Raw genomic sequence first — 27,328 nt, 5'->3', positions numbered from 1 at the left:
TAATAGCTTGCAACTCCCTTCCACTCTTGCTGCACATCTAGGGGGACCACCTTAGTGAATAACTTCACAGTATATCTCATTGGTCTGCCCTTTTTGCCTTTTTGAATAAGGCCATTTTCTGCCTCAGGGTAATGTCATCCAGAGTGAGGACAGCCTACAGGGGATGCTGCCCAGTTTGCCTCAGAGGTCCCCCAGTAACTCCTCTGATACTGTATAAGCACCTCCAAGACAGAGCCAAACTGCAAACCCAAACCAGGAACATAATTCCCACTCTGCCTCCCAGACACCACTGCAAACCTGAACAGCATGTACTGCACAGACAAAATCCCAATACAGCCCTCCTCATGCGCACACCACTTACCATCTCTGAGATTCTCTTCCAATACTGGGAAGAATCTGAGGGAGGGAAAGTCAGAACTGCATTTAAAAATAATGCTAGCACAGCCTCTCTGGAATACAGAACAATAACCACTTGCGGGGTTTTTTTTTCCTGCTCTTTTTTTTTCCTGACTTGCATCTGAAGAAGTGAGGTTCTTACCCATGAAAGCTTATGCTCCCAATACTTCTGTTAGTCTTAAAGGTGCCACAGGACCCTCTGTTGCTTTTTACAGATTCAGACTAACATGGCTACCCCTCTGATACTTGACACCATGCAAGGCAATGCTAGCTTTGTATCTCTTTAAAACAATAAAGCAAATGTTCTGTATGTGAAGCATAAAATAAAGATTCTGAATACCAGCACGAAGAATGCATGATATGTTTACTAAAAGATTTGGAAACATGTGTTTTTAAATAAACAATACCACACATAGTTTATAGAAGATCTAATTAGACTCATCAATTTTCTCTGAACAGCATTTCATCATGCAGCAAATCTGCATTACACAATTATGTAGTGACTAAACTGAAATACTACTACAAATTTTATTAGTCTGTCTTCAAAACTGTCTCTCACTTTATATACACAGAGTAATGAGTCTGAATTTTATGGAGTCATGAAAAGTGCAGAGACAATGATAAACCACACAGACTCTGAGAGTGGCAGATCAAAGTACAACATGCATTATCTTTGGGAAACTACACCAGGCCACAACCAAGAACTAGCAAATGTGTAATATGTTCTAATATACTGCAAAACACCCCATGTGTGTCCACAATTAAGGGCTGAAGATCTTAGTAGTAGTCAGATCACAATTTCCTGTTCACTTTGACTTGCTCCCCACCCACATTCTGAACAAACATGATTAATGAAATAATGAACAAGCCGAGATAGTACTTCAGTCTGAGGCCCCAGATGCTTTTTGTAGCAAAGCAGGAACTCCACTGGAAAGCCTGTCTGCAGAAAGGGGAAAAGGATGCCAACAGGCAAGAAGCACCACAATTGTCTGTGGCTAAAGCTTCTTGTGAACTTTTTAACTTTTTTTTATTTTTTTAAATCAGACCTGAAACTTTTGTTGGGAAATTTACTCACAGTCTGGAAGGGAATTTCTGGGGGTAGAGAGAGACCCACTCCAGAATAGCCAATAGTTAGGATTGTCACATGGCAGACCCAGGTTCACAGTTCCCTACTCTGCCTGATTCAGATCAGAGATTTGAACCTTGTTCTTCCACAACCCAGGTGAGTGCCCTAACAACAGGGTGGCAGTCTGTCTCAAGCTCTCCTATGGAGCTGTTCCATTTTGTATAAATAATTCAATATTCATTAAGACAGAAAGACTGGTTTTATAGCACAGTGGTTATGGACTTGGACCTGGGTCTCCTATATCGGAGGTGAGTGCCCTAATTACACAGCTATGGGCCATTCTGGGCTAGGTTTCACTTTCTTGTTTTTCATGAAATTTTTTTAAAGGTCTCATTTTTGTTCCATATTAGGAAAACCCCCCACAAATGCTGAAACCTCAAATGCCATCCCTAATAACGGTACTCACATCACAGGTACTGACAACCTAAAGAAGATAAACTCATGCATCCTCAAAAAGAACAGGAGTACTTGTGGCACCTTAGAGACTAACAAATTTATTAGAGCATAAGCTTTCGTGGGCTACAACCCACTTCTTCGGATGCATCCTCATGAATGCTCCCATAGTAACTTTGAAGAGTCTTAAAATCAGCCCTCTAGTAGAGACAAAGGGGAAAAATTCTTCTAGATCTATTTTAGGCTGCAGCATTTTCCCAATGCACTTTAGGGGGACATTCATCGAAACAGCACATTGGCACACTTATCAGAAGAGATATATTTTGCTTTATTAGAAGATGTGTAGTATCATAGAATCATAGAAGATTAGGGATGGAAGAGACCTCAGGAGGTCATCTAGTCCAACCCCCTGCTCAAAGCAGGACCAACACCAACTAAATCAACTATATGCTCTAATATAAACTCTAATATGCTCTAATATAAACAAGGTTCAAAAATGTCCAAAGATCAAGCATATTAATTTGTTTTGATGGCTTCATTTTCATTTTAAAATATGTTCCTATTCTAGGATCACGGTGCATTTACCAGTGTAACAACATATTACAGATGAAAACCTGGAAAACAATAATGGATCTCCATTTGTGCTGGCAAGGGGAGCATCAAGATTGCTGGTCAAGAAAACTAAAAGTTGAAAGGAAAAATGAAAGGAAAGAACAAGAATCATTGCTGTAGATAGAAAGGCGAAAAGAAGAAGAACTGAAATAAAGGATGGTCTAGGTTAGGGGTCGGCAATGTTTGGCACGCGGCTCGCCAGGGTAAGCACCCTGGCAGGCCAGGCCAGTTTATTTAACTGCTGACGCAGCAGGTTCAGCCGATCGCGGCCCCCACTGGCTGTGGTTCGCCATCCCGGGCCAATGGGGGTGGCGGGAAGCGGCGCAGGCAAGGGATGTGCTGGCCGCGGCTTACTGCTGCCCCCAATAGCCCAGGACGGCGAACCGTGGCCAGTGCGGGCTGCGATCAGCCGAACAGGCCGCGTCAGCAGGTAAATAAACTTACCCTGGCGAGCTGTGTGCCAAACGTTGCCGACCCCTGGTCTAGGTTTACATGACCACAGGGGCTGGACTAAATGACCTCTCAAGGTCCCTTCCAGCTCTACATTTCTATGATTCTAGGAAAGAGGGTTAAGATGCCAAAATCCACAATTGTTTAAACTCACATTGGACCTACTGTAACAACAAAGATGTTTTATTTAATCTCTGAATGAGCACAGATATGTGGTGTTAAGTATACATTTCAAAGCAGTGACAAATTTTTACTGAGTTTTCCCTATTTGACTACCCTGGAGTGAGTTATAATTTAATTAAAAGGTTACATGGTTTCACCTAGCAATAAAAGCATCCACAGAGGTGTCTCCTTTGCAGTAGCTGACCTCACACATGTATCATAAAGACTATTATCAGTGTATCTATCTATTGGCTGCTTTCCTAATCAAGTAATATGCTGAGCGAGCACTGTCTCTTGCAGAACTTATATTAAAAGCAGAACTGACAATTTACTTTCTCTAAAATATTTTGGTGGCTTTAAGAGATAAAATAAAACAATATTACAGTAATACAGCTAATACATGCCATACATTATTCCTAAAGCAGGAATCTCACACAGACAACTATGTCTAATTATTTGGAATGCCATAAGAAATAAAAAGAGCAATTGTCAGAGTAAGATGTTTGCTTTAGTATTAGTAATATTCCTGGATTGTCTTGAAGAAGCATATGGATGTAACTACTCATTAAAGAAAAGACATTATAATAACTGATATTCATGCATACAATTGACGTCTTGATTTTGGAACAGAAAAAACCCAACAGTATGATACAGTAAATTCTTGGTCCCACAAAATATACTGTTAGTAGCTTTTGGGGGGGGAGGGGACTTGTATTTTAAAGATAGATTGTTATCCCTTCCACGCTCTGTCCTTATTTAAAAAAACCACTATACAACAATTTGAAAGAGAAACTAAAACAGAATAATATACTTCACTGTTAGAATTCTAACAAAGATCTCATCACAGGGACAGATCTCTCTTGGTAACAGAGTATATTTTACTTGGGTCAGGACATGTATAGCCCTGTTATATCCAATCACCTTGAACATAGGGAAGGGAAAGGCACTAAATCAAAATCCAGTCTCTACTGGAAATAAGTAAAGAAGTGGAGGCATAGAGATCCAAAATTCAGTTCTTTAATTTCTCATTCTTCAATATCAAACTCTGGCAGCCTACTTGGATTTTTGCCAGCAGCTTTCCATATGCTTGTTTTACTGGTCCACTTCACTTGCCATCTGAAGTTGAGAGACTAGTTGAAGTGGGCTACCATGGGCTCCCTAACACACACCAATGCTGCTGTAGCCCTGAGCTTCCTGCTAGGCTGTCTTCCCTCAACCCTCTCACATGACCTCCCAGGTGAGTTCTTACACCTCCCCTACAGGAGAATATATACAGAGCTCCTACTCTGCACAAACAAATTCAGTTTTCTTCATGATTTTATGCATCCCTCATCACAACAGTATCTGAGCAGCTCCCAGAAGTACTAGAGAGACCAGGTGGGTGAGGTAACATTGTTGACAATATATTGTTTGCAATGTTGATATAGCCATGCTAGTCCCAGGATATTAGAGAGACAGGTTGGGTGAGGTTGGTCCAATAAAAGATGTTCCCTCACCCACCTGGTCTCTCTAGTAAGCAACATGTCTAACATCTGTTATGGGTGGTTCTGTATTTCTCTCTTACTATACCTAGGGAAAAATTGTCAAATTTCTTAAATTACGTACATATACACACTGTGCTTTGTATTTATATTAGCAAAAGCAAAGTTGAAGAAGTGTAAATTTCTGTTTAAACAGGTGAGTTTCATAGTGGTTCTTAGATTCTGCAGCAGTTCATTCAGATTCTTGCACTGGCTCCCAAGAAAGCTTTGCCTCCTTGTAGTGAGCAGGTCCGTTGTACCTGAGGAGTGGAGTTGTCAACGGTGTACAGTGCCTGTTGGCCCATTCAGTGCAGGTCTTCTAGCAAAAGGCTCTAGGGGAAAACCTGGCCTTTATAGAAGGTAGTGGCACAACTTAATGAAGGCCTCAATCTGTGTACATCACTCCCAATCTACTGTTGTCAACAAGAATTCCACACACAGACTGAGGGCTGTGTATAGCTGTGATGGGGTGGACTAAGCCCAGTGGCCCCCTGCTGGAGGCCACAGGGTCCTACCACACCCCATCCCAGAGAGGAGCAGAAGATAAGTCCTCCAAGTAGTCTAGAGTGGTTGCGAGGAAGCAACCAATGACGGAGGCCACAGGGAGCAGCCAATCAGGGCCCAGCAGACTCATAAAAGGAACTTAAGGATCAGAGTCAATCAGTTGCTGCCTGGAACTGGCAAAGAGAAGCCAGTGTTCCTGGCAGGCAGAAAGAGCAGCAGGACTACGGACAGCTAGGTGCTGACAGGGACCCGGGGAGCAAGAGAGAGCTCCTAGCTGGCTGTTGGGACTAAGTAAGGACTGAACTCAGGGAGGGCTGCAGGAAGACAGTGCCTCCAGGGCAGAAGTCCTGGGTGTACAGCCCCATACCAGGGCCAGGACAAGTTAAAGACTGTATATTCCAGAAGGGGTTTGTTCTGTTTCACATGCAGACAGTGTGTGAGACTCGGACAGGAGGCTGAGTCACTGAAAAGCCACCTGAGAAACCACAAAAGGGGTCACCACAAACTGAGGGACTGCAGGCACACACACTTGACCAGGGGGCACTCACGAGAGATAGGTTCCTCCCTGTTAAAACAGCTTAAAATAAGGACTAGATCTCCTAAAAAGAGCCTTTATTTTATAACAAAGGAACAATAAATCTTTTCCCTGCATATGAGAAAGAAAATAATCTAGAAATGAAAAGGTGAAAAACAACAAAACAAACAGTGAGAGTGCCCTAGTTACAATTTCTAATGACTTCTTGAGAGAGACTGAAAGAAGGAACTTTTTCACTTTCTTCATTGAATAGGCTGTGATGGATCCTGATAAATAGAGAGAGGGCTATTAAAACTTCCCTTGACCCATATGGGACAATGGCCAGACATGCTGTAATGAGATAAGTGATGACTAACTGCATATCTGCAAAAAGCATTTGCAGATTCATAACATTAATTTTCTATGAACATGTGGAAAAGACAGGCGAAGTTATATGCCAAGGACTCTGCTTTCTTTGGGCCCCTGAACCTGGTCAGTACCCACCAAGTACAGGTGGAAAACAGTTTTCACTGCATTAACAATGGTGTAACAGGGAAGCATAATATAAAATTAGGTTGTACGAGGCTTGGGTCTAGTTCTTCAGTAATAAGATTAAAGAAAATTTACAAAAGGATTGAACTCCTAATACACTTGGAAAATATTGTGTAGTACAGCATGCACAGGAATCAATTCATTTCAGGTGAATGTGCTTAGCTTCCCTTCAGTAGTTTTGAACAAAGGCTTAAATAGATGACCAAAGGAGCTATGTTGCTTAGCTACAGTCAGTGGATAAAATAAATAGAAACAGGATGGGGAACACTTTCTGCACTAGCCAATGAGGAAGAGGAACCATGCGGAGAGCAGTACTTATCCAATCTAGGGAGAGGAGCTCAATTCTCCTCTGCTTTTAGCAGAGAAAGTGGAGCTGTGTTCAGCCTTAAACTCCTAGCTACCATCTCTACATATGGGATAAAAACAGCAAAATGGTGGGATCTAGATCATCATTCGAGATCATGTAAAAGCTGTAGTCAGAGAAATAAAAAGGCAGACACGTTTATGGATGAGAAAGATCATTACATATTTTACAACTACTTATTTTAGCTAGTGTTCTATTAGATTTATCATCCATCCATTTTATAAGAACCAGAGATGACCAAGCAGGAGTTTTTAAATTATTTTACAAGAGATAAATTATGACTTTTGAACACTTTTCATATAACAATTTAGCATGTAATTATGGAGAAGATATCTGTTAATTCTAAATATGGCATGTTTCAGTATTGATATTTCTACATTTTAAATACAAAGAATTTCAGATTTTATACATTTTCTTTTTACCAAAGTAGTACAGACCCTTAGTATCTTTCAGGTAATGTTAAACAAACATATTAATTACTGCTTCAGTGTTAACTTTATTCTAATTTATGGAGAAGTATTTACCCAAACTAGAGATCATCTTAAAATAAATTAAGTATATATATATATATATATATATATATATAGTAGATCCCTCTGCTACTGCAGATGCCTTAATGTTTGTGATTAGGCAGGTTTTTTTTAAATATATATTATTAAATAAATTAGTTTACACTCAGTTCATGTTTTTAAAGCTTTTTCACAACCATAAAGACTACAAATAATTTTTAAAATGGAAGCTTCTGGAGTACAATTCTGTGGCTGGGGTGGATTCCACAGAAATTCTACAGCTGGAGAATCACAGAATACACCGGGGCCTGGGTAGGGCTGATTTGATATAAGGAAATACAGTTAGACATATTACATGCTTCAAATGAACAGCTGAGAATGTATCAGAAACAAAATGGTTTAAATGAAAATTTGCATCATTTAGACATACACCTCTGGACAATGTTTAAATACCTCCAAATATGGAAGTGCTTGTTGTACCACTAGATAGATGGTCATTAAATTAAGACTTGTAGGTAGAACTGGCCAGGAATTTTTAATCAAAATATCTTTTTGATGGCCAATCTGGAAAACCAAAACATCTCCCAGAAATGGTAAAGTTAATATCAGCAACATTAAGACAGAATAATTTCCCAAATGTGTGCAATGTGTGACAGTTAGATATGCGGATACAAAAGTGTCTGAGATCACTCTGAAGATTTTGCACTTGAGTGCAAGGGTGATGAAGTTGTGATACGTATTGCTTTTGGTATCTGTTGGAGGTGTGAAAGCATTATGGTATGTTGGAATGTGTTATTGCTGTGATGTAGGCAATATGAAAGTGGCAAGGAGGCTTTTTCCTTAATTTGTTATTTCCAACTTTTTCAGATTTTGAGTGGTGGGGTGTGTCCTGATGCAACCTTAACTGTCCCTAACAAGTTTTGTGCAATTCATATAATATTCACCTTCTGAATGCAGGATCTTACTTTCCTTTCCACACACACACACACACACACACACACACACACACACACACACACGATACGATACGATACTATGCATCTGTAAAATTTTCCATAAAAGGAGATCATTACCTGTAATCGGAAGTTCTTTAACATGTGTGGTCCCCTATCTGTATTCCATATGTGGGTACGTATGCACACCATGCGCCTAAGGCTGGAAAATCTTGCAAGTGGCGTAGGTTGGTCTGCTGCTGCACCCTGGATCTCCTTGTGCTCGGCACTGCAGTATAAGGGGAGATGCAAACCAACCGCCTCTTCAGTTCCTTCTGTACCATGAATCCAGTCACAATCCGAAGCAGAGGGGAAGGCGTGTGGGTAGTGAAATAGTTTGAACAGTCTCCAAACTGAAACACTCTAGGTCTGATGCCCATCCAAATACCAAGCCATGAGGTAAAGAGATTCTGAGCTGGGGTGTTTGATCCTGCTATTCTCTGGAGTTAGCAGGTCCAGGAAGGACTGAATGCTGATGGGCTGACATTCATAGGAGGACCAGAAACCAGAATTGTCTGGGACAACTTGTTGTGATGAGAATGACTCGTGCTTTGTCGTACTGCATTTTCTTAGAATCTGGGGTAGTAGTTGGATGGGAGGGAAAGTATACACTCAACTAGCTTGTCCAGGACAGTAGGAAGGCACTGTCACTAGAGTCCTGATCCCGTGCTGCTCTCAACAATATACATTGAACTTCTTAATTAATTAGCCTCTTAGGAGTTGGTTTGGTAACTTCCACCTTTTCATGTTCTCTTTATGTATATATATCTTCTTACTATATGTTCCATTCTATGCATCTGATGAAGTGGGCTGTAGCCCATGAAAGCTTATGCTCAAATAAATTTGTTAGTCTCTAAGGTGCCACAAGTACTCCTGTTCTTTATATTGAACTTCTTGTTCATCTGGAAGGTGAACAGGTCCCAAAATGGCATTCCCCACTGACTGAAGATATTCAGCATTGAATTGTGTAACTGCCACTCATGATTGGTGGTGAAATTGTAATGTAGTTCTATATACACCAGTTCCATAAGTTGAGCACCTCCACACACAGTGAGAGGGATTTTTGCCCCTCCCTGTTTGTTTATATAGAAGATGGTCGTCACATTATCTGACATTATCTGGACAATGACAGGATCATAGGAATGGGAGGAATGCATTGCAGGCCTGTCTGACTGCTCTTAGTTCCAGGGGATTGATATGCATCTTGCTCTCCCCAGGTTTCCACATATCTTGTGTTGGATGACCACACATGGGGGCTTCCCAGCCTATGAGGGATGCCTCAGTGATTATTGTCATGTCAGGTGACAGGTCAGGTGGGAGGTAAGAATAGGACCCCAATGCGCATGTGTTCCAGGCTCATCTATCAAGACCTTATTCTGATAGGGACTATCACTATAATGTTCATTCTGTGTCTGTCTGGCGTATGTACTGACCACAGCCAGGTATGCAGACAATGAAGATGCAGCCTGGAGAACTGCTTTATGTAAATACAGGAGGCCATGTGACCTAGCAAAGACAGACAGACCCAGACTATTGTTCAGGGTTTGTGAATGACTTGACTTATCAGACTGCTTATGGCATGGGATATCTCCACAGGGAGGTAACACCTTGCTGCAGTCAAGTCCAGAGTTGTCTCTATAAAGTCTATGAGCTCTGCAGCAGTCAGAGTAGACTTTTCCATGTTTACACAGATTTCCAGGAGGAAGAGCAAGGACAAGGTTTCCAACTGAACTTCCAAATGAGATCTGCCTGTTAGGAGCCAGTTGTCCAAATACAAAAAGGATCATCTCATCTGTGCTGCCAGTATGAAGGCTTGTTGGGGGGGACTCCAAAGCACTGGGTACCAGTGATCTCTTGGAGAATAACCTTGCTTGGATGAAGGATGGGTCCAAGAACTCTCAAAGCCCTATCTGGACTAATCTCCCTGAGTTGGGGTGGGTGGGTGATGGTTCATCTTGAACCTTGAATTTAGCCAATGAGAAGGCCAGCTCTGGCTTAAATCAGCAGTACTGTTGCTGCCAGTGGGAGGAACCTCTGGTTTGTGAATGGACTAGGGGAGTAACTCCTTGTCCTTGAGTTGGTATTCTTTTCTGGGGGTCAAAATGTCTCTTAGAAGGACTGTGCCCCATAGTACAGGAGATTGTGAGTCGAGGACAGCCAAGGTCCCCCAGCGAAGAATATGTCTCAGTCCGTCCCAGAGTCTGAGAGGACCCAGGTGTCAGTTCTGCTGTATCCGTTGTCATCACAGACTTAGAGGACGATGGGTCCTTATGGTGCCAGGCTGGTACTGTCAGAGAGTGAGAGAGAGAGAGAAAGAGAGACCTAACTGAAGCTCCTGGTCAGTGCTGGAAGATGTCGGTCCTTTGGCTTACTAGCGGTCATGGTTGGTTCTGGTGTCAGCACTGGGTCGAGTACCATTGGAGCTTTGCTCCTCTGTGCTTTCCCTTTGTGGTCAGGAGGCTTAGGGAGACCCAAGTCCTTGGGACCTGTGTGTGAAGACTCAGCCAACTTGGAAGGAGTCAGGCAGGGATTCCTTCTTCTGGAAGCAGTTTAGAGGGGAAATCTGTTTTTATATGTCTGTGAGGGTGCCCCTTACTCTTATGAGATGTCTGAGACAACAGGTCTTTAGGTTTATCTGATCTGGCCTCTACTCCTGAGCTCATGCTCAGTGGTGCGCTGCCTGAGGACTGAGCCTGATGTACAAGCAGGTCTCCCCGGCGTGGATCTGACTAGGGTGTCATAGCTTTCTCGATGAGGTGCCTCCTCAGTCAGAGCTTTCGTCCCTCTTGGGTCTGGAGTTGGAAAGAGCAACAGATACTGCACTTGGAGGAGATATGAGCCTCCTTAAGGTAGGCTGGTGGTCACCGATGACGGCAAAGAAGCAAGGACAGTTCTTGAACCCTGGAATTCTGGGTATAGTCCTACTCCTGAAAAAGAGGGGACAGAGAAGGTCCCCAGGGTGGGGACAAACTAAACTACACTATGTAAAATATCATAAAACACTAACGAACTATGTACAATTATATTTACAGAGATAAAGACGACGAGAGGATAATTCCAGACACAGAGTCCGAATGAGATCAAGTAGCACTGAAGGAACCGAAGAGACGGTTGGTCTACACCTCCCCTTATACCCTCAGTGCTGAGCATGAGGAGATCCAGGCAGTGTCGGATTAACAAATTTGCCACCCCTAGGCCCTGAAAAAATTGCCGCCCTTCCCCCCGCGCCAGCTCACCTCCACTCCCCCGCGGCAAGCCTGGGAAGGAGGGGAGAGAAGGGGAGTTGCAGCGCGCTCAGGGGATGGTGGAGGTGAGCTGGGGCGGGGAGCAGTTCCCTGCCCCCCAAGGGTTACTCCCCACGCCCGCCGGCCCCAGCTCATCTCCGCTCTGCCTCCTCCTCTGAGTGCACTGCTACTCGCTTCTCCTCCCTCCCAGCGCTTTTGTGCAGCAAGCCTGGGAGGGAGGTGGAAGGAGGGAAGCGTGGCGAGCCTGGGGGAGGAGGCGGGCCGGGGATTTGGGGAAGGGGTGGAGTGAGCAAATTTGCCACCCTAGGCCTAGGCCTTGTTGACCTAGACGATAATATGCCGTTGGATCCAGGGTGTAGGTGCAGACCAACAGATGCGCCTTGAAAGATTTTCCAGTCTCAGGAGCCTGGTGCTCATGCGTACTCATGTGTGCAATGCAGGTAGGGACCAGCCCTCAAAGAAGAAAAATTGTTTCAACTGGTATTGACTAATCGTTTCTAAAACAACTCCTCTTCCAGTCATGGCACTCTCGGACATGACCTCTACTAAATTCCACCTCCTACTCAAAGTAATATCAACAGGAACAAATATAAAAGTTTTTTCTATTAGTCACATTACTAGGTATAAAAAGACATCAGATTACATTCTTTCAAAAACACTTAACATTTAAATGCTTTTGTCCTTTGAATGTTTTCCCCTTTTATTTTTAGTCAAATAAAGTCACTTAGGATTTTACCAGCAAGAAATTTCTTTTTTAAAGGAAAATGAAATAATGGAAAAATTTTCAAACGAGCTTTGTAACTGTTTGCACTTAGGAAAAAAGTTACATCATAGTTGCTCTTAATCTTTTCACAGGACAAAGAACTCAAAACCCTTACCATTTGCCTTGATGATTTATAAACTGTTGAACTGCATATCCAAACTGCTCACTTGAAGGACCAGAAAACAATTTTGCTTCTGGGAGCCCAACGTTGTATGCTTCACAGCAATTATGAAGAATGCCTGTTAACAGGAAGATTAATATTACTGTAAACAGCAATTAAAGAAAGAATCTTGATTCCACTGAAACAGCCCATCTGTCTATGCCAACTCCCCTTAATATAGCAGTTAAAAATGTGGCCTTTGACACACCCAATAAAAATCAACGTTTCTCCCACCCCTACACATGAATAGCCATCTATGATTATATGAATGCTTGTCAGTGCACTATATGGGCATGACAGTACAGCAGACAGAGTTTAATAACCTATTAACTACATTGCTTAATAAATCTTGTAGCGCTACCAATGTGTGTGAATCCAAGAGACACAATGAATATATTTTAATATATTTTACTGTAGTCTTTAATACTCCATTATCTTTGGATATATGGTAGCCTTCTAGCATCGGATTTCCTAAAGAACAACTGATGACAATAAGTACTTTTATACCATATGTATTCTAATGCTACATTTGAAATAGAACACAATCAAATCGACCTACTGTTTTATCATAGAATGTCTACAGTTTCGGGCCATTTTATTTTCACACATTAAGTGTTTGTTTTCTTCTGAAAAAACCACTGAGAAGATAAGCTAATAAATGGAAGCCTGGGAAATATAGGGCTAAGTTAATAAATAAACTATACTGTACTTAGCATTTAAACAGCACTTTGCATCTTCAAAGCACTAACCAGATATTAAATAATTAAGCTTCATAACGCTATTGTGAAATTGGAACTAAAAAAAAAAAAAAAAGTAAAGAAATTACCTCAGCCACCTTGTCTCTCTAAAACTCTTGTGAGGCACTTAAATATCATCCCTGTTTTACATATTTTTTTCCCTCACACATACTGAGTGATATGTCCGTGGCCATTCAAGTTGGTGATGGTGCCAGGATCAGAATTTAGAGCTCCTGGCTTCTCTCTTGTGTTTAGCTGACTGTGCTTAGCGTCTCGCCCATCTATAAATAACAACCACCAATATATAGTACTTATATAACTGGTTAATATAAAATCATCTAAAAGTTAGCTCCAAGATCAATTCTGACTGTGTGTGCAACCCATACAAACTATAATTGTGTGCTCATCAGAAAATAGAACAGCTGAAAAATCATAGCAGGCCCTACATTCCAGACTGGATAGTTATACTTATTTCTGTTTACACATACAGTACATCACATAACATTTATGTACTAACAGTGACCTTACATGAGATATTAAGGAACTTTAGGATTTCTTATATTAATGATAGGAGTTTAAGGGTTCCTTATAATAGGGATCTTTAAGGGTTTCTTCAAATCTCTGACATGTTTCAAAGTCTTAACTTAAGAACAGGGGCATCATTTCAGAAAGATTCAGGGGTGGGGTGGGGAAGGACACAGTTGTGTCAGCACATAAAACATTATATGTGATTTATGTGATTATATTGTATCCTGTAAAGTTGAGGCAGCGGTTGGGGTAGTGGAAGACATAATGGAGAATATAGACCTATGAAATGTCTGGGGAGTGGGGAACTGCCTCTCCACCCAATAGCAAATGCTGCCCCTGCTTAAGAATTAAGGTCACAGATCAATGCATTCCTTCAGCCTTGATGAGTATGTCAGTAGTTACTGTGCCTGACTTCTTTTTGGCAGTCTCAAGACCAGTTTTGGAAGAGCTTTTAAGAGGGATACCAGTCATGGACCCAGGCAACCTGAATACAGCCCATCATATTATACACTATATTGAGCATGTGATGTTCTAAAGCAGCGGTTCTCAAATTTTAGCAACCTGAGAACCCCATTTTGATTTAAAGTTTTTGGGGACCCCCAATCCCTCCCACACAGCCCCAGGTCCTGCCCCCATTCCACCCCTTGCCCCCATTCCACCCCTTCCCGCCGTCCCACCTCTTCCTGCCCCCCACTCACTCCATCCTCCCTCTCTTCCTCGCTCAGCTCCCACCATCCTCACTCACTTTCACCAGGCTGGGGCAGGGAGTTTGGGTGTGAGAGGAGGTGCGGGATGCAGGCTCTGGGAAGGAGTTTGGGTGCAGGGCTCTGGGCTGGGGAAGGGGGTCAGGGTGCAGGGTGAGGGGTGCGGGCTCCAGCTGGGCGGTGCTTACTTCGGGAGGCTCCCAAAAGCGACCAGCACATCTCTCTGGCAGCGGCTCCTAGGTGGAAGGGCCAGGGGTTCTCCACATGCTGTCCCTGCCCGCAGGCACCACCTCTATAGCTCCCATTGGCTATAGTTCCCAGCCAATGGGAGCTGTGGAGTCGGTGCTCAGGGCGGGGACAGGGCGCGGAGACCCTTTGGCCTCCCCGCCCCCGCAGGGGCTGCAGGGACATGCCAGCCGCTTCCAGGAGCAGCGCAAAGCCAGGGCAGGCAGGGAGCCTGCCTTAGCCCTGTTGCGCCACTGGACTTTTAGCGCCTAAGATCTCCCAGTTTGGCTTCAGTAGCCTCCGGGAGATAGAACCCAATTCCAGGAGACTTCTAGTGAAACCAGGAGGGTTGGCAACCTTAGTTGATCAGCGGGGCTGGCGGCCCTGGACATCTTCCCCATGAGCACACCCAATCCCTGCTCCTGCCTCTCCCTCCCAGCACCTCCTGCACGCCGGGGAACAGCTGTTCCCTGACATGCAGGAGGCAGTGGGAGGGAGGGGAAGGAGTTGATCAGCTGGGCCCACGGACCCCTTGCAGTACTCTTGGGGACCCCCAGGTGTCCGTGGACCCCAGTTTGAGCAACGCTGTTCTAAAGTGAAACCTGAGGGTGCAAAATCCACTTAAAATAAGCAAAATTTCAATAAACTCTCCTAAAACCATATCTTAACCCAAAATATATAAAGAGAAAGCAAAATGTTCCTCATAGAAGAATATACATAGCTTGCATATTTATTAACATTTGGTGGTGAACTCAAGACAGGAAATCATATATTAGTCATACCAAACAACCATTATCTACTGATGACTGCTTGAAAGTGGGTGATTACCTTTCGCTAAGAGTTAAGTCATTTAAGAAATATGGTTAAGAATGAAAGAACTTCCTTTGCCACTAAACATCTGATTGGTATTGCGGAGAAGGAAAGATATGAGCGGACATAATACTGTGTATATTTCACAATACTTCCTACAGTAATCACAACCACCTACACTGGCAGCTAAATGGATCTTTTAAAGGCATTTCATATGTAAAAAATTGATTACTGTAAAGCTATTGCCAATATATCTGTTGTGTTCCAAATTCCCGGCACTTTATCTCAACACCATCTTTAAGTTGCACCTTAATTTATTCTCATGTTATCATCAGTCAAAAATCATACATAATTGAACAGTGCATCAGCTAACAGCATCTCACTTAAGACTCTTGGTACCGACATATGGAACTGACATCCTAAGAAACTGCCTGAGAATCTCCTGTAACATTATTGTGTATTCTATTTTGCCCCATGTAACTACATATAGACCAGTGGTGTAGCTAGGAGTGGAAACCTGGGTGGGCCCCTAATTTATGGCAGACTGTCAATGGCCAAAGTGCTGAGATCAAAAGAATCATTGTCACTCTGCTCAGTCTGTTGTGCAGGCAGCCCATCTGCTCCTCACTCCACTCAGCAGCGGAGCCCAGGCTGGCTCAGGTACGGCAAGTGGGAGGAGCACACTCCGGCAGGGCAGGGGATCCCAGGCCATCAGCACCAGCACTCACTTGGGCTACTATGGAGTTAGCTCCAGCTTGGAAGGTGCTGCCTTTGCAGGCAACTCTGCCCAGGCTCACTGTAATGCTGGGTGGCTCATCCATAATGTGATGATGGGGATCTGCGGGGGGAGTGGAACCTGTCTCTGTGAGCTGACAGAGACAATGCAGACAGTCCTGGAGGCAGCACGGAGCTATGTGCCAGGGATATCCCTTAGCCAGCTCCTCTGCTAGCATCCTCTGAGTTGCTGGGCTGAGCCAAGCCCAGTTGCAGAAAACTGCCTTTCTCCCCTCTGACCTTACCCACCGCCTGCTCCACCACCTTCTGACTTGCTTCCTCCTCTACTCCTAACTGCCCCCCTTCTCCTACCACTACCCCTCCCCCACTCATAATTCCCCTTCTGCAATCACCACAGCACTCCTTATCCTATCCATTACCCCTTACACACATGACTGCCTTTTGCCCCTTCCCCCTGCCTACTTTCATCAAGCCAGCCAATCAGAGCTAGTAAGAAATGACCTTGAAAATATGTATCATCTGAAGTATCTCTGCCAATTCACCAGCCCGATCTATCCCAATATTGCTTCACAGTATCAGCTCCAGGTATAAGTCCAAATCCTGGTGAATATGATCTGGTATTGTCCAGCACCCGAAAAATTTTCAGCTGCACTGGGACATGTGCACTGGGACAGCCTGGAGAGTGCGGGGGGGTTGGGGGCAGGGAGGGAGCAGTAATGTGTAGCCCCGGGGGCACTCTAATCCTCATTCCCCATGAAAAGTCATGACCTCTGGGCTGCAGCCCCTGTTTTCACAGCTACCCTGCCCAGGGCAGGAGGCTCAAGCAAATGCCAGGGCCTCTAGTCCCCTGCAATCCAACCTGCAGCACCAGAACTTTGGCAGGGGCTTCTCCATTGGGCAGGTATGCGGGTGCCCCAGCCTATTACCTCCTGCCTCCCCTATGATCAGGCCAGCTGGCACCCCTTTCCCCGTGGCAAGGGAGGAGCTTTACCACTGCACAGGCCGAAGATCTAAGCAACTACAGTGAGGCTGCTGCCAGAGTTTCCTTTTTAAGCCAGGAGGGCATGGGGCATGCATGCCCTTTGAAAATTATCTGGAGGCACCCCGGCTTCATGTGACATTGAAGTTCAAGTAACAAGTGAGCTAGTATCTTGGGTCTGGTCCACACTACAATTAGGTCAACAAAAGGCAGCTTACGTCAACCTAACTATGGAGTTTTCTACATTTAAATTTCGCTCCCATTGATGTTACTGCCCTGCCATGCCGACTTAATAACTTCACCTCTATGAGTGACATAGAGTCATGGTTGATGCAGTTAGGTCGATGCAGTGTAAGTGCTAATGTTGACTGTTACTTTCAGGAGCCTTCCACAATGACCCACACTGACAATACAATCGATACAAGCACTCCTGGTGAGGATGAGCACCATTGACACAAGGAGCATAGTGTAAACATACACACACAATGTAATTACTGAGGCAGCTGTATGCCAACATAAGTTAGATTGACTTAATTTTGTAGTGTAGACACAGCCTTACTTAATTTAATGTTATTACTTCTTAACGCCATTTAGGCATTAGTGGCTAAATCCTACAAAAATTATCTCATTCTAGAATCTGGAATTAGATTTCTGCACTTAGCCTGGGAAGGTGCCCCAAAACTAGCATTCAACTGATATCATTGAAAAGGTTGGACTGCCCTTAGTAAGTGAACCACATTTAATATATTAAGAACTGTTTCGAGTTCTCTTTTTTGTTTTCACATTTACTTCATTCAAATGTTAATTGCTTTGGGCTCAGTGCAAAAAATAATTCTTTTTTTCTCCTGTTAAGCTGCAACTCTGAAGAGGACATTGACTTTTTCCTGCAATAAATGTAGATGCCAACCAAATGCATGGCCATGTATAGTACTTACATTACAGCGGGTATACACAGATTTCCCCCCCCCCCTACTTTATACATCAAAGTACAGTACCTGGGAACAAGAAATTCAGACAATTGTATAATAAAAATGCCAAGAGAGACCAGATGGGTGAGGTAATATCTTTTACTGGATCAACTTCTGTTTGTGAGAGCCTTGTCTCTCAAATATCCTGGGACCGACACAGCTACAACACTGCCTACAAAAAATGCCACGTCTATTTTAGACCTATTTTCAGCCTATGATCAAATAAGAGCTCTTTATGCACTTATACGTACCAATCTCTGCAGTGTCTATGTTTTAAGTATTATATATTCTTGGCTGGAAATATTCAATAGCTGTTGCCTTCACGCAACTCATTTTCAGAATCCAAGATCTTCCTGATATGAAGTCTGCCCTACTAGCCGGATTTGCTGGGCTTCCAGTGAGAGAGATCTATATTTTTATTTAGTGATCAGAGTGAAAGATTAGTCAGGCATCCAAAAGTTACCAATCTGAACTTCTGTTTGTAAATACTACCATATATACAGCCACATAAATAAGCTTGTACTCTGGTTTTATTTCCATTAAGGTGAATCCTTGCTGAATATTCTCTATGAATATCCCAAAGAAACACAATCCCTTTCCTTCATTTATAGGTGAAAACTGGGAGAAGTAAATTCATTCCAGAATCCTCTGCACTCCCTGGAAGGAAGTTCCTGCAACAGCCAGCACGCAGGATTTGGGAGCATATTTGAAACCTCCTGCACATATCTCACCAGAAAAAGAGACACCCCTTTAGGAAAAAAAAAACTGGGTAGACAAAAAGTACATCTAGGGAAGAGAGGTTCACAACTTGTCTGCTGGCAACATTCCAATAAAATGCCAGTATCCTTTTAGGATGGGCAGCATCCTTGGGCATTCACCTATTCAGCCCATATCTAATGCCTGTCCTGGCATACATAATAGGTGCCAGGGATGGCGGGTGCGTAGCTGCTTTACATATCTACATCACTATTTCCTTGCTGCTATTACAATGCAGAGTAATACATGTTCAGGTTGTGCACATTTAAGTCTGAACATGTGGGAAGTCTTTCCATAAATATAAATGACATGTCTAAAAATGCCTATAACTTCTTTATTACTATTTTTTAAAAAATACTTCCCACATTTTGGTAAAAGCTAAAGAAAGGTTTTCTGATATAACGAAGCATGTAATGTGCACCCTGCCTCTAAGTGATATTTCAATAACACACTTAAAAACAAACAAAAATCCTTGTGGACCCCACTTGGATTTTTGTTTGTTTTTAAATGAGTAGGCTAAAAAGTGCCAAAAGAGCAATATGTAAACATGTCATGGAAAGTCAGTTAAGATGAAAATGAGAGTTGTGATCCAGTGCCCTGATTATCGCCGAGAATAAAAATAATCTTATATTTGGCAGTATCAAATGTTGTGAAACAAAAGGGGATTTTATTGGAATTTGATTACTTGCTACATGAATTTGTAACAAAACTTATTATATTTCTAATGGATTTATTATTAGTCCGTATTTCATGTCATAAGGGTTCTGTTTTGTCTTCAGTTTAAAAATTAAAAAAAAGTAATTATTTATTTACTACAATGAGAAGACAATGCAACAGTTCAACATGTTGACACAAACCATGGCAGAATCATATCGGAATGTGGACTCATTTTAATTATCCAAAGCTCTGCACTGGCTAAAATATTCTGTTAAATTCACTGATATGGTTAATTATATCTTGGACATACAGAAAAAAGTCTAATAAATACTGCAAAAGTAAGCATAATTATAAAGACATGGTAGAGACTCAAAGATCAAACACGACAGGCCCACTTTGAAGTTTTACATGTGGTACAAAAGTAGTACATACAATTTAAACTATTCTCCCAGTAAGAAAACTTTCTGTGACTATGTCACCTTTTTCCAATGAACATGGTGTAAACTTCTCTTTATCACGTACCCATAGGCCATACAACCAAAACAACAGAGATAGCCTGTAACATTAGAGTATGCTACATTTGTATTTCCATTCAGTATTAATACTGCTAAAAATCCACATAAAAATCCATCTAAACCTCAAGAAAGAAGTGGATCTTTCCCCAAAACCAAGGCTGCATTTTGCTTTAAATATGCACACATCTGCAAACACAGTCCACTATGTTGTTTAATGGCATCAAAGCTTCTCTTGGCGCAGTGGGGAGAATGGTATGTCATGGAGTTGGTTACAACACCCTGAACCTGAGAGCCAACCACAACCCTGATGGCTTTTAGAGCTACTTCCATACAGCTCTAAAATTACACCAGTGATGTAAGCTTCTTAATAAACTCTAGAGCAGCAGAGGATGGGCATAGCATAGCGGAGCTCCACCATGCCCCCTTTCCACTTCCAACACCCTCCCAACCAGAGGGAGCACGGTCTGGCTGGAACAGGGCCAGATCCAACACCTTATGGCCAACAGGGAATTTCCCCATATACCAGGGGGAATTTTCTGCTGGGAATCTGTGTTCAGGTTACAGCCCCTTTACACTATACGACCAGGACAAAGGGGTCAAATCTCAATTGAAAATCTGGTCAAATGTAGGGAACAGCTGATAAAGATAAGAGGGAGAGGGAAAGACAAAAGAAAACAACTCAGGAAGCAATACAGTATGACCCATTATAGTGTCATAAGAAGGAGTCATCAGGAGTTGTAGTAGGAGTCACCAGATGGTGCTGTTACATGAAATTTATGAAGTTCTTTTAAGGGTATGTCTACACTACAATCACACCACATGATTACAGTGTAGACATAACCCGAGGGTATGTCTACACTAGAAGCACTACAGTGCCATAGCAGCTACATCGCTGCAATGCGGACAACTACACCAACGGTGTAGACACTACACACTCCAGTCTTCTATCACTGTAGTTAATCCACTCCCTCAAGAGCTAATAGCTAGGTCAACAGAAGTATTCTTCCATTGACTTAGCTGCATCTACAGTGGGGGGGTTAGGTCGACATAATTATATTGCACAGGTTGTGAAATTTTTCACAGTTATGAGTGACATAGCTCGGTCGACCTAAGTTTTAGGTGTATACCAGACATGCAAGCAATTTTGAAGAAACACTATTATTGTTAATTTTATAATTAAGTTTATTTGGGGGAGTTGTTGCAAGCAGCAGAACTGTTTATTCTGCCTTAAATTGCTCTCACTAGAGTTTTTCAAAATGGCTGCTTGATATTTCTGGAAGAGGGTATTATTTATGTGCCATTTGTGTCTACTTCTGTCCAAAGACTCGTATATATAAATACACGTGTAAATAAACGAGTTATTCTAAGAAAATACCCACAGTACACAGCACTGTTTCTCCTCCAGTGTGAAACTGAACGGCAAGGCCCAGAGATCTGCCATGGTTTGGCACAGTGACAACGACAGGAAAGAAAAAGGTGAAGAGAAAACAGGAAGAGAAAGAAGATAAATGCAAGAGAGATGCTGATCAAGTAATACTTGGCACATACATAATTTAATTTTACTGAAATTAAATAATCTGATCCATATTTTTATGGTATCTGACCATAGCTAGTCACATGCTATTCAGCAAATATATTACTAGAATAACAATTCCAGTGGAACTAGTCAAATATATTCACTGATTTATGTATTTATTTTTGCTTTTTGACCAAACTTAGTAATAAGTTTTATTTTAAAAAATTAATGGAAAGTTTATTGATAATAGTATGATTAAATACAGGACACAATACACAGTGTCTCATTCCTTTAAATTGTATCAAGTGCATGACAGCAGAGTTATTTTTCACCCTGCCTACTAAGTTTCGTTCTCAGGCTAGAAGGAACCACAGAATCCACCTCTAGCCTCAAAACTGTGTTCCGGAATCTAAGCTTCCATTCAAAAAAATGTTTTTACCCCTTGTGATTGTGAAGATGATCTTCCAAAAACACAGATCAATGCAGTGATGTCCACCTGAGTTTTAAACGGCCTGCAACAGTAGCTCTAAAAGAAGTATGAACTTCCCCAATCACAAAGGGTGTTAAGTTTGAAACTAACTATGGCAGTTTAAATGTCAACATTCTTAACTATGTTTTTACTAAATTGATCAGCTGTGACATCTGGGTAATGTGTTTTTAACACAATTCCAAATCACCTCCCCTTCTTAAATACCAAACACCTGAATTGTTCTCGCTCGATCTTCCAACCTCCAGCTTCTCCACAACTTGTACAACACAGTTCTGCATTTTCCATAATAAATTTTGTAGCGCATTGAAAAATAAAAACATAGCAGCAGCAGAACGTTAATTGCACGTCAAATTAACTAATATAGCGAATACTGTGTTGACTGTTTTATTGCAGAGAGATAATAGGACTTTGCTTATAATTACCATTCTGATTGAAAATGTTTTCCCTACCATTGGTATAACTTAAGGTTACTATAACTGAAAGAGATTAGAGAAAAATATTTCTATTTTTTTCCCTGTATGTTTACTTTGTGTATTTAACAGCACCTGATAGGGAAGAATTAAAAAAAATTAAAATAGGAAAATGTGGCTGAATACCTACCAATATTCTCAGGGAACTCTAAGGCAGGTATAGAACCTCTCCTTTTATGACTACTTTTAACTCATGTTTTGAATTTACTAGATTTTAAATTGAAAATATCCCTTTAAATTAAATCAATGTATACTTCCAACAGAGATTCTGAAAGAGAGAAGACTAACTAGACAAGAGATATTTAGAAAGATGGCACTACATTAGAGTATTTTATATATATATGGAGATATATTACCTATCTCATAGATCTGGAAGGAACCTTGAAAGGTCATCAAGTCCAGCCCCCTGCCTTCACTAGCAGGACCAAGTACTGATTTTTTGCCTCAGATCCCTAAGTGGCCCCCTCAAAGATTGAACTCACAACCCTGGGTTTAGCAGGCCAATGCTCAAAGCACTGAGCTATCCCTCACCCCTTATAATCTTCAATTCCAGTTTTATTCATATTTCATCTATGCTAATCTGAACATATGTGACTTATTCCCTGCGGTTAACATCATTTAATAAAGACGATTTGTCCTACTTTCTTCTATCTGGGGCCAAGGTTTCCTTCACATAGGCTAAAACATCTGGAGCAATTTAATAATAATTAACACAGGTTATTTACTTCAGTGCTGATACTACAGGCGAAAACAAAACCAAAAATAATTGCAACTCCTCTAGCAGTGGTTCTACAAAATGAGTTATTTTTGGCTTAGTGTATGACTTCCTGCTGAAAGAGGGCTAAATTCTCGCCCAGAAGCAGTCACAGTAAGTCAGAGTAACTGCAGCTGAGTTACAGCAGTTTATCAGAGTAAAGAGCAATATCCAATGTTTTGGCAGTGACCAGTTTACTTTATACGAGTGTAGAATATACTCACGTCTGCACGAATTGTGAGTCAAATGTTGGCAAGGTTTGGGAAAGTCCTACTAGATGCTTTCTAGTTTACTCTTCCAGCTCACTATTGCTGACTGAGGCCTGGTCTACACTAGGAGGTTATGTCGAATTTAGCAGTGTTAAATCGAATTAACCCTGTACCCATCCACACAACGAAGCTATTTAGTTCGACATAGAGAGCTCTTAAATTCGATTTCTGTACTCCTCCCCGACAAGGGGAGTAGCGCTAAATTCGATATGGCCATGTCGAATTAGGGTAGGTGTGGATGGAAATCGACGCTAATAGCTCCGGGAGCTATCCCACAGTGCACCACTCTGTTGACGCTCTGGACAGCAGTCCGAGCTCGGATGCTCTGACCAGCCACACAGGAAAAGCCCTGGGAAAATTTGAATTCCTTTTCCTGTCTGGGCAGTTTGAATCTCATTTCCTGTTTGGACATCGTGGCGAGCTCAGCAGCACTGGCAACGATGCAGAGCTCTCCAGCAGAGATGGCCGTGCAGTCTCTGAATAGAAAGAGGGCCCCAGCATGGACTGATCGGGAAGTCTTGGATCTGATCGCTGTGTGGGGCGATGAGTCCGTGCTTTCGGAGCTGCGATCGAAAAGACAGAATGCAAAGATCTACGAGAAGATCTCAAAAGCCATGACAGAGAGAGGATACAGCCGGGATGCAACGCAGTGCCACGTGAAAATCAAGGAGCTGAGACAAGCGTACCAGAAGACCAAAGAGTCAAACAGACACTCCAGATCCCAGCCCCAAACATGCCGTTTCTACGAGGCACTGCATTCCATTCTAGGTGCGGCCGCCACCACTACCCCACCACTGACCGTGGACTCTGAGGATGGGATATTGTCGACGGCTGCTTCCTCAGAGATGTTAGCGGACGGGGAAGATGAGGAAGGTGAGGAGGAGGACGAGGTAGTCGACAGCGCTTACAACACTGATTTCCCAGACAGCCAGGATCTCTTCATCACCCTCACAGAGATCCCCTACCAACCGTCCCCAGGCGTTAACCCAGACCCTGAATCATGATTTGTTTGCCCTAGGCGCTTAATGTTTTAGTCCTTGGCAGTGCAACTACTGGAAAAGAAGCTCTCTATGTCCGGGGATCGAGCTGAAATCCTCATGGGACATCTCCACGAAGCTCTCCTGGAGGTAATTGGAAAGCCTTTGCATGAGGTTCCTGGGGAGAGCGGCCTTATTGTGTCCTCCGTAGTAGGACACTTTTCCTCACCAGGCTATCATCAAGTACTCTGGGATCATTGCCTTGCAGAGCATGGCGGCATACGGCCCTGATTTTTGCTGGCTTTCACGCAGCATGCGTTCTTTCTCGGTCTCAGAAATTCTCAGCAGAGTAATGTCGCTCATGGTGACCTGCTTAGAATTAGGGGAATGTTACTATTGGGACTGCTTGCCTGTTCCTTTACAGAACTGTCACCGGCGGTTTACCGCCATGCGGTGGAGGCGGGAGAGGGGCAGCATACAGGGATCTTTCCCAGGGACAGCCGTGATGGGGTGGGACAGGGGCAGAGTTCGTGCTTGCTGGATTGCCGGCAGCAGGAACTACCCAACGATCGGAGCATTGCTTTGAACGTGATAGGAGGGCACTTCTCTAATTTAAGTTTTAAGCAGCCAAAAGTCTACGGCTTACCATGTCAGCCTGCTACCCGAATTCCGCTGTCCTGTCCCGCTTGTCTGATCTCCACTGCAAGACCCCAGGCACTGAATGCGAAGGCCGAAAATTTGACCTTGTCCTGAGTGCGTACGTGATAGGTGCTGTGCATGGTCTTGTTCACAGAGAAAGACTTTGTTCATTGTTCACAAAAAATTATCTTTGTGAGGAATTCACTCCCTTTTTCCCATCCCACAGCTGCGACTGTCTCCCGACCTACCCTGGCATCCCTCTCGCAGAGGCTGGCGCAGATTAGGTGGAGAAAGAAAAGGACACGGGACGACATGTTCTCAGAACTTATGGGCTGCTCCCAAACAGATGCGGCCCAGCAGACCCAGTGGAGGGAGAACATGTCGCAATACCAGCAAGCACACAGCGAACGGGAGGAGAGGTGGCGGCAGAAGACCAGCAGGCGATTCAAACGCTGCTTGGACTAATGAGGGAGCAAACGGACATGCTCCGGCGCCTTGTGGATGTTCTGCAGGACCGGAGGCAGGAGGACAGAGCCCTGCTGCAGTCTATCTCTAACCGCCCTCCCCCACCACAAACTCCCATACCCCCCTCACCCAAATTCCCAAGAAGGAGGGGCGGCAGGGGCTGTGAAAACAGTCACTCCACCCCTGCAGACTGCTCAAGTACCAGAAGGCTCTCATTCCCAAAAATTTGATAAGTCCTTTCCTTCCCGCCTCACCCAAGCCCCCGTCCCAGTTTCATCCCCTAACTGTGTAGTTGCTAATAAAAGATACGTTTCTGTTAATTACTGTTTCCATCATGTTCTTTTAGGGGAGACTGTGTTTGAAGGGGGGGAAGAGGGTTGGTAATTGGAGAAGACAGTCACCTTTACCAGGGTACAGACACGGGGGCAGGTTCAGCAGAAGGTCACACACACATTGCAGTCACTAGGCACCCTGGTCAGTCTGGGAGGTGGTTTTCATGTTCTGTGGGGGGTGGGGAGCATGTGACTTTGTGGTGGGGGAGGGCAGATAGAGATCTTATGCTGCGGTCCTTATCCTGGATCACAGAGGCACGCAGCAGGTGATCTGTAACCGTCCTCCCCCGCCACAAAGTCACATAGCCCCCACACACAGAGTCCCAAAAAGGAGGGGTGGCAGGCTCCATTGAAACAACCAGTCCACCACTGCGGACCTCTCTAGGAGCAGGAGCCTGTCATTCCTCGAGTTTAGAAGCGTTCTTTCCATCACTACGCCCGCTCCCCACCACAGTCTGCGTCCCAGTTTCAACACTTTACCGCGAAATCCGTAATAAAGAAAACGGTGTTCATTAACAAAGTTCCATTTATTTTATTTTTAAATGTGTGTTGGAAGGGGGGGGACGGGGTGAACGGGGTATGTAGCTGGAGAGGATAGTCAACAGTAAGTGGGTAAAGAAACAGGGGCAGGTTCTGCTTCTCTTTAAACAAACTTAATAGTCACAGGTTACCCTGCTCACTGAGGAACCTAGCTTTCAAAGCCTCCCGGATGCACAGCGCGTCCCGCTGGGCTCTTCTAATCGCACAGCTATCTGGCTGGGCATAATCAGCAGCCAGGCTATTCGCCTCAACCTCTCACCCCGCCATAAAGGTCTCCCCCTTGCTCTCACAGAGATTGTGGCGCACACAGCAAGCTGCAATAACAATGGGGATATTGGTTTCGCTGAGATCAGAGCGAGTCAGTAAGCTTCTCCATCTCCCCTTGAGACGGCCAAAAGCACACTCCACCATTCTGCACTTGCTCAGACAGTAGGTGAAGAGTTCTTTTTCAGTGTCCAGGGCGCCTGTATAGGGCTTCATGAGCCAGGGCATTAGCGGGTAGGCTGGGTCCCCGAGGATCACTATAGGCATCTCCACCTCCCCAATAGTTATTTTCTGGTCTGGGAAGTAAATACCTTCCTGCAGCCGTCTAAACAGACCAGAGTTCCTGAAAACACGAGCGTCATGAACCTTGCCTGGCCATCTTACGTTGATGTTTGTAAAATGTCCCCTATGGTCCACCAGTGCTTGCAGCACAATTGAAATGGTTAATGTACTGGCTGGCCTGGTGGTCCGGTCCCAGGATAGGAATGTGAGTTCCATCTATAGCCCTATCACAGTTTGGGAATCCTATCGCGGCAAAGCCATCTATGATGACCTGGACGTTTCCAAGGGTCACTACCTTTGACAGCAGTAGCTCAGTGATTGCGTTGGCTACTTGCATCACAGCAACCCCCACGGTAGATTTGCCGACGCCAAAGTGATTCGCGACTGACCGGTAGCTGTCTGGCGTTGCAAGCTTCCAGAGGGCTATGGCCCTCGCTTCTGGACAGTCAGGGCT

General features: G+C 43.5%; 1 protein-coding gene across 1 annotated transcript in view; it reads right to left on the bottom strand.

Moving 5' to 3' along the window:
- Positions 1–27,328, bottom strand: part of ITGA2 (integrin subunit alpha 2) — a 101,175-nt gene that overhangs the window by 61,188 nt on the left and 12,659 nt on the right. The window contains exon 2 of the mRNA XM_034774268.1: positions 12,218–12,341. Within this exon, the coding sequence (XP_034630159.1) occupies positions 12,218–12,341 (124 nt within the window). The remainder of the gene's footprint in view (positions 1–12,217; positions 12,342–27,328) is intronic.

The sequence above is a fragment of the Trachemys scripta genome, chromosome 6, assembly GCF_013100865.1.
Source record: "Trachemys scripta elegans isolate TJP31775 chromosome 6, CAS_Tse_1.0, whole genome shotgun sequence".
Taxonomy (NCBI): Eukaryota; Metazoa; Chordata; order Testudines; family Emydidae; genus Trachemys; species Trachemys scripta.
Note: the sequence above shows the minus strand (reverse complement) of the source record. Positions and strands in the feature narration are given on the sequence as shown.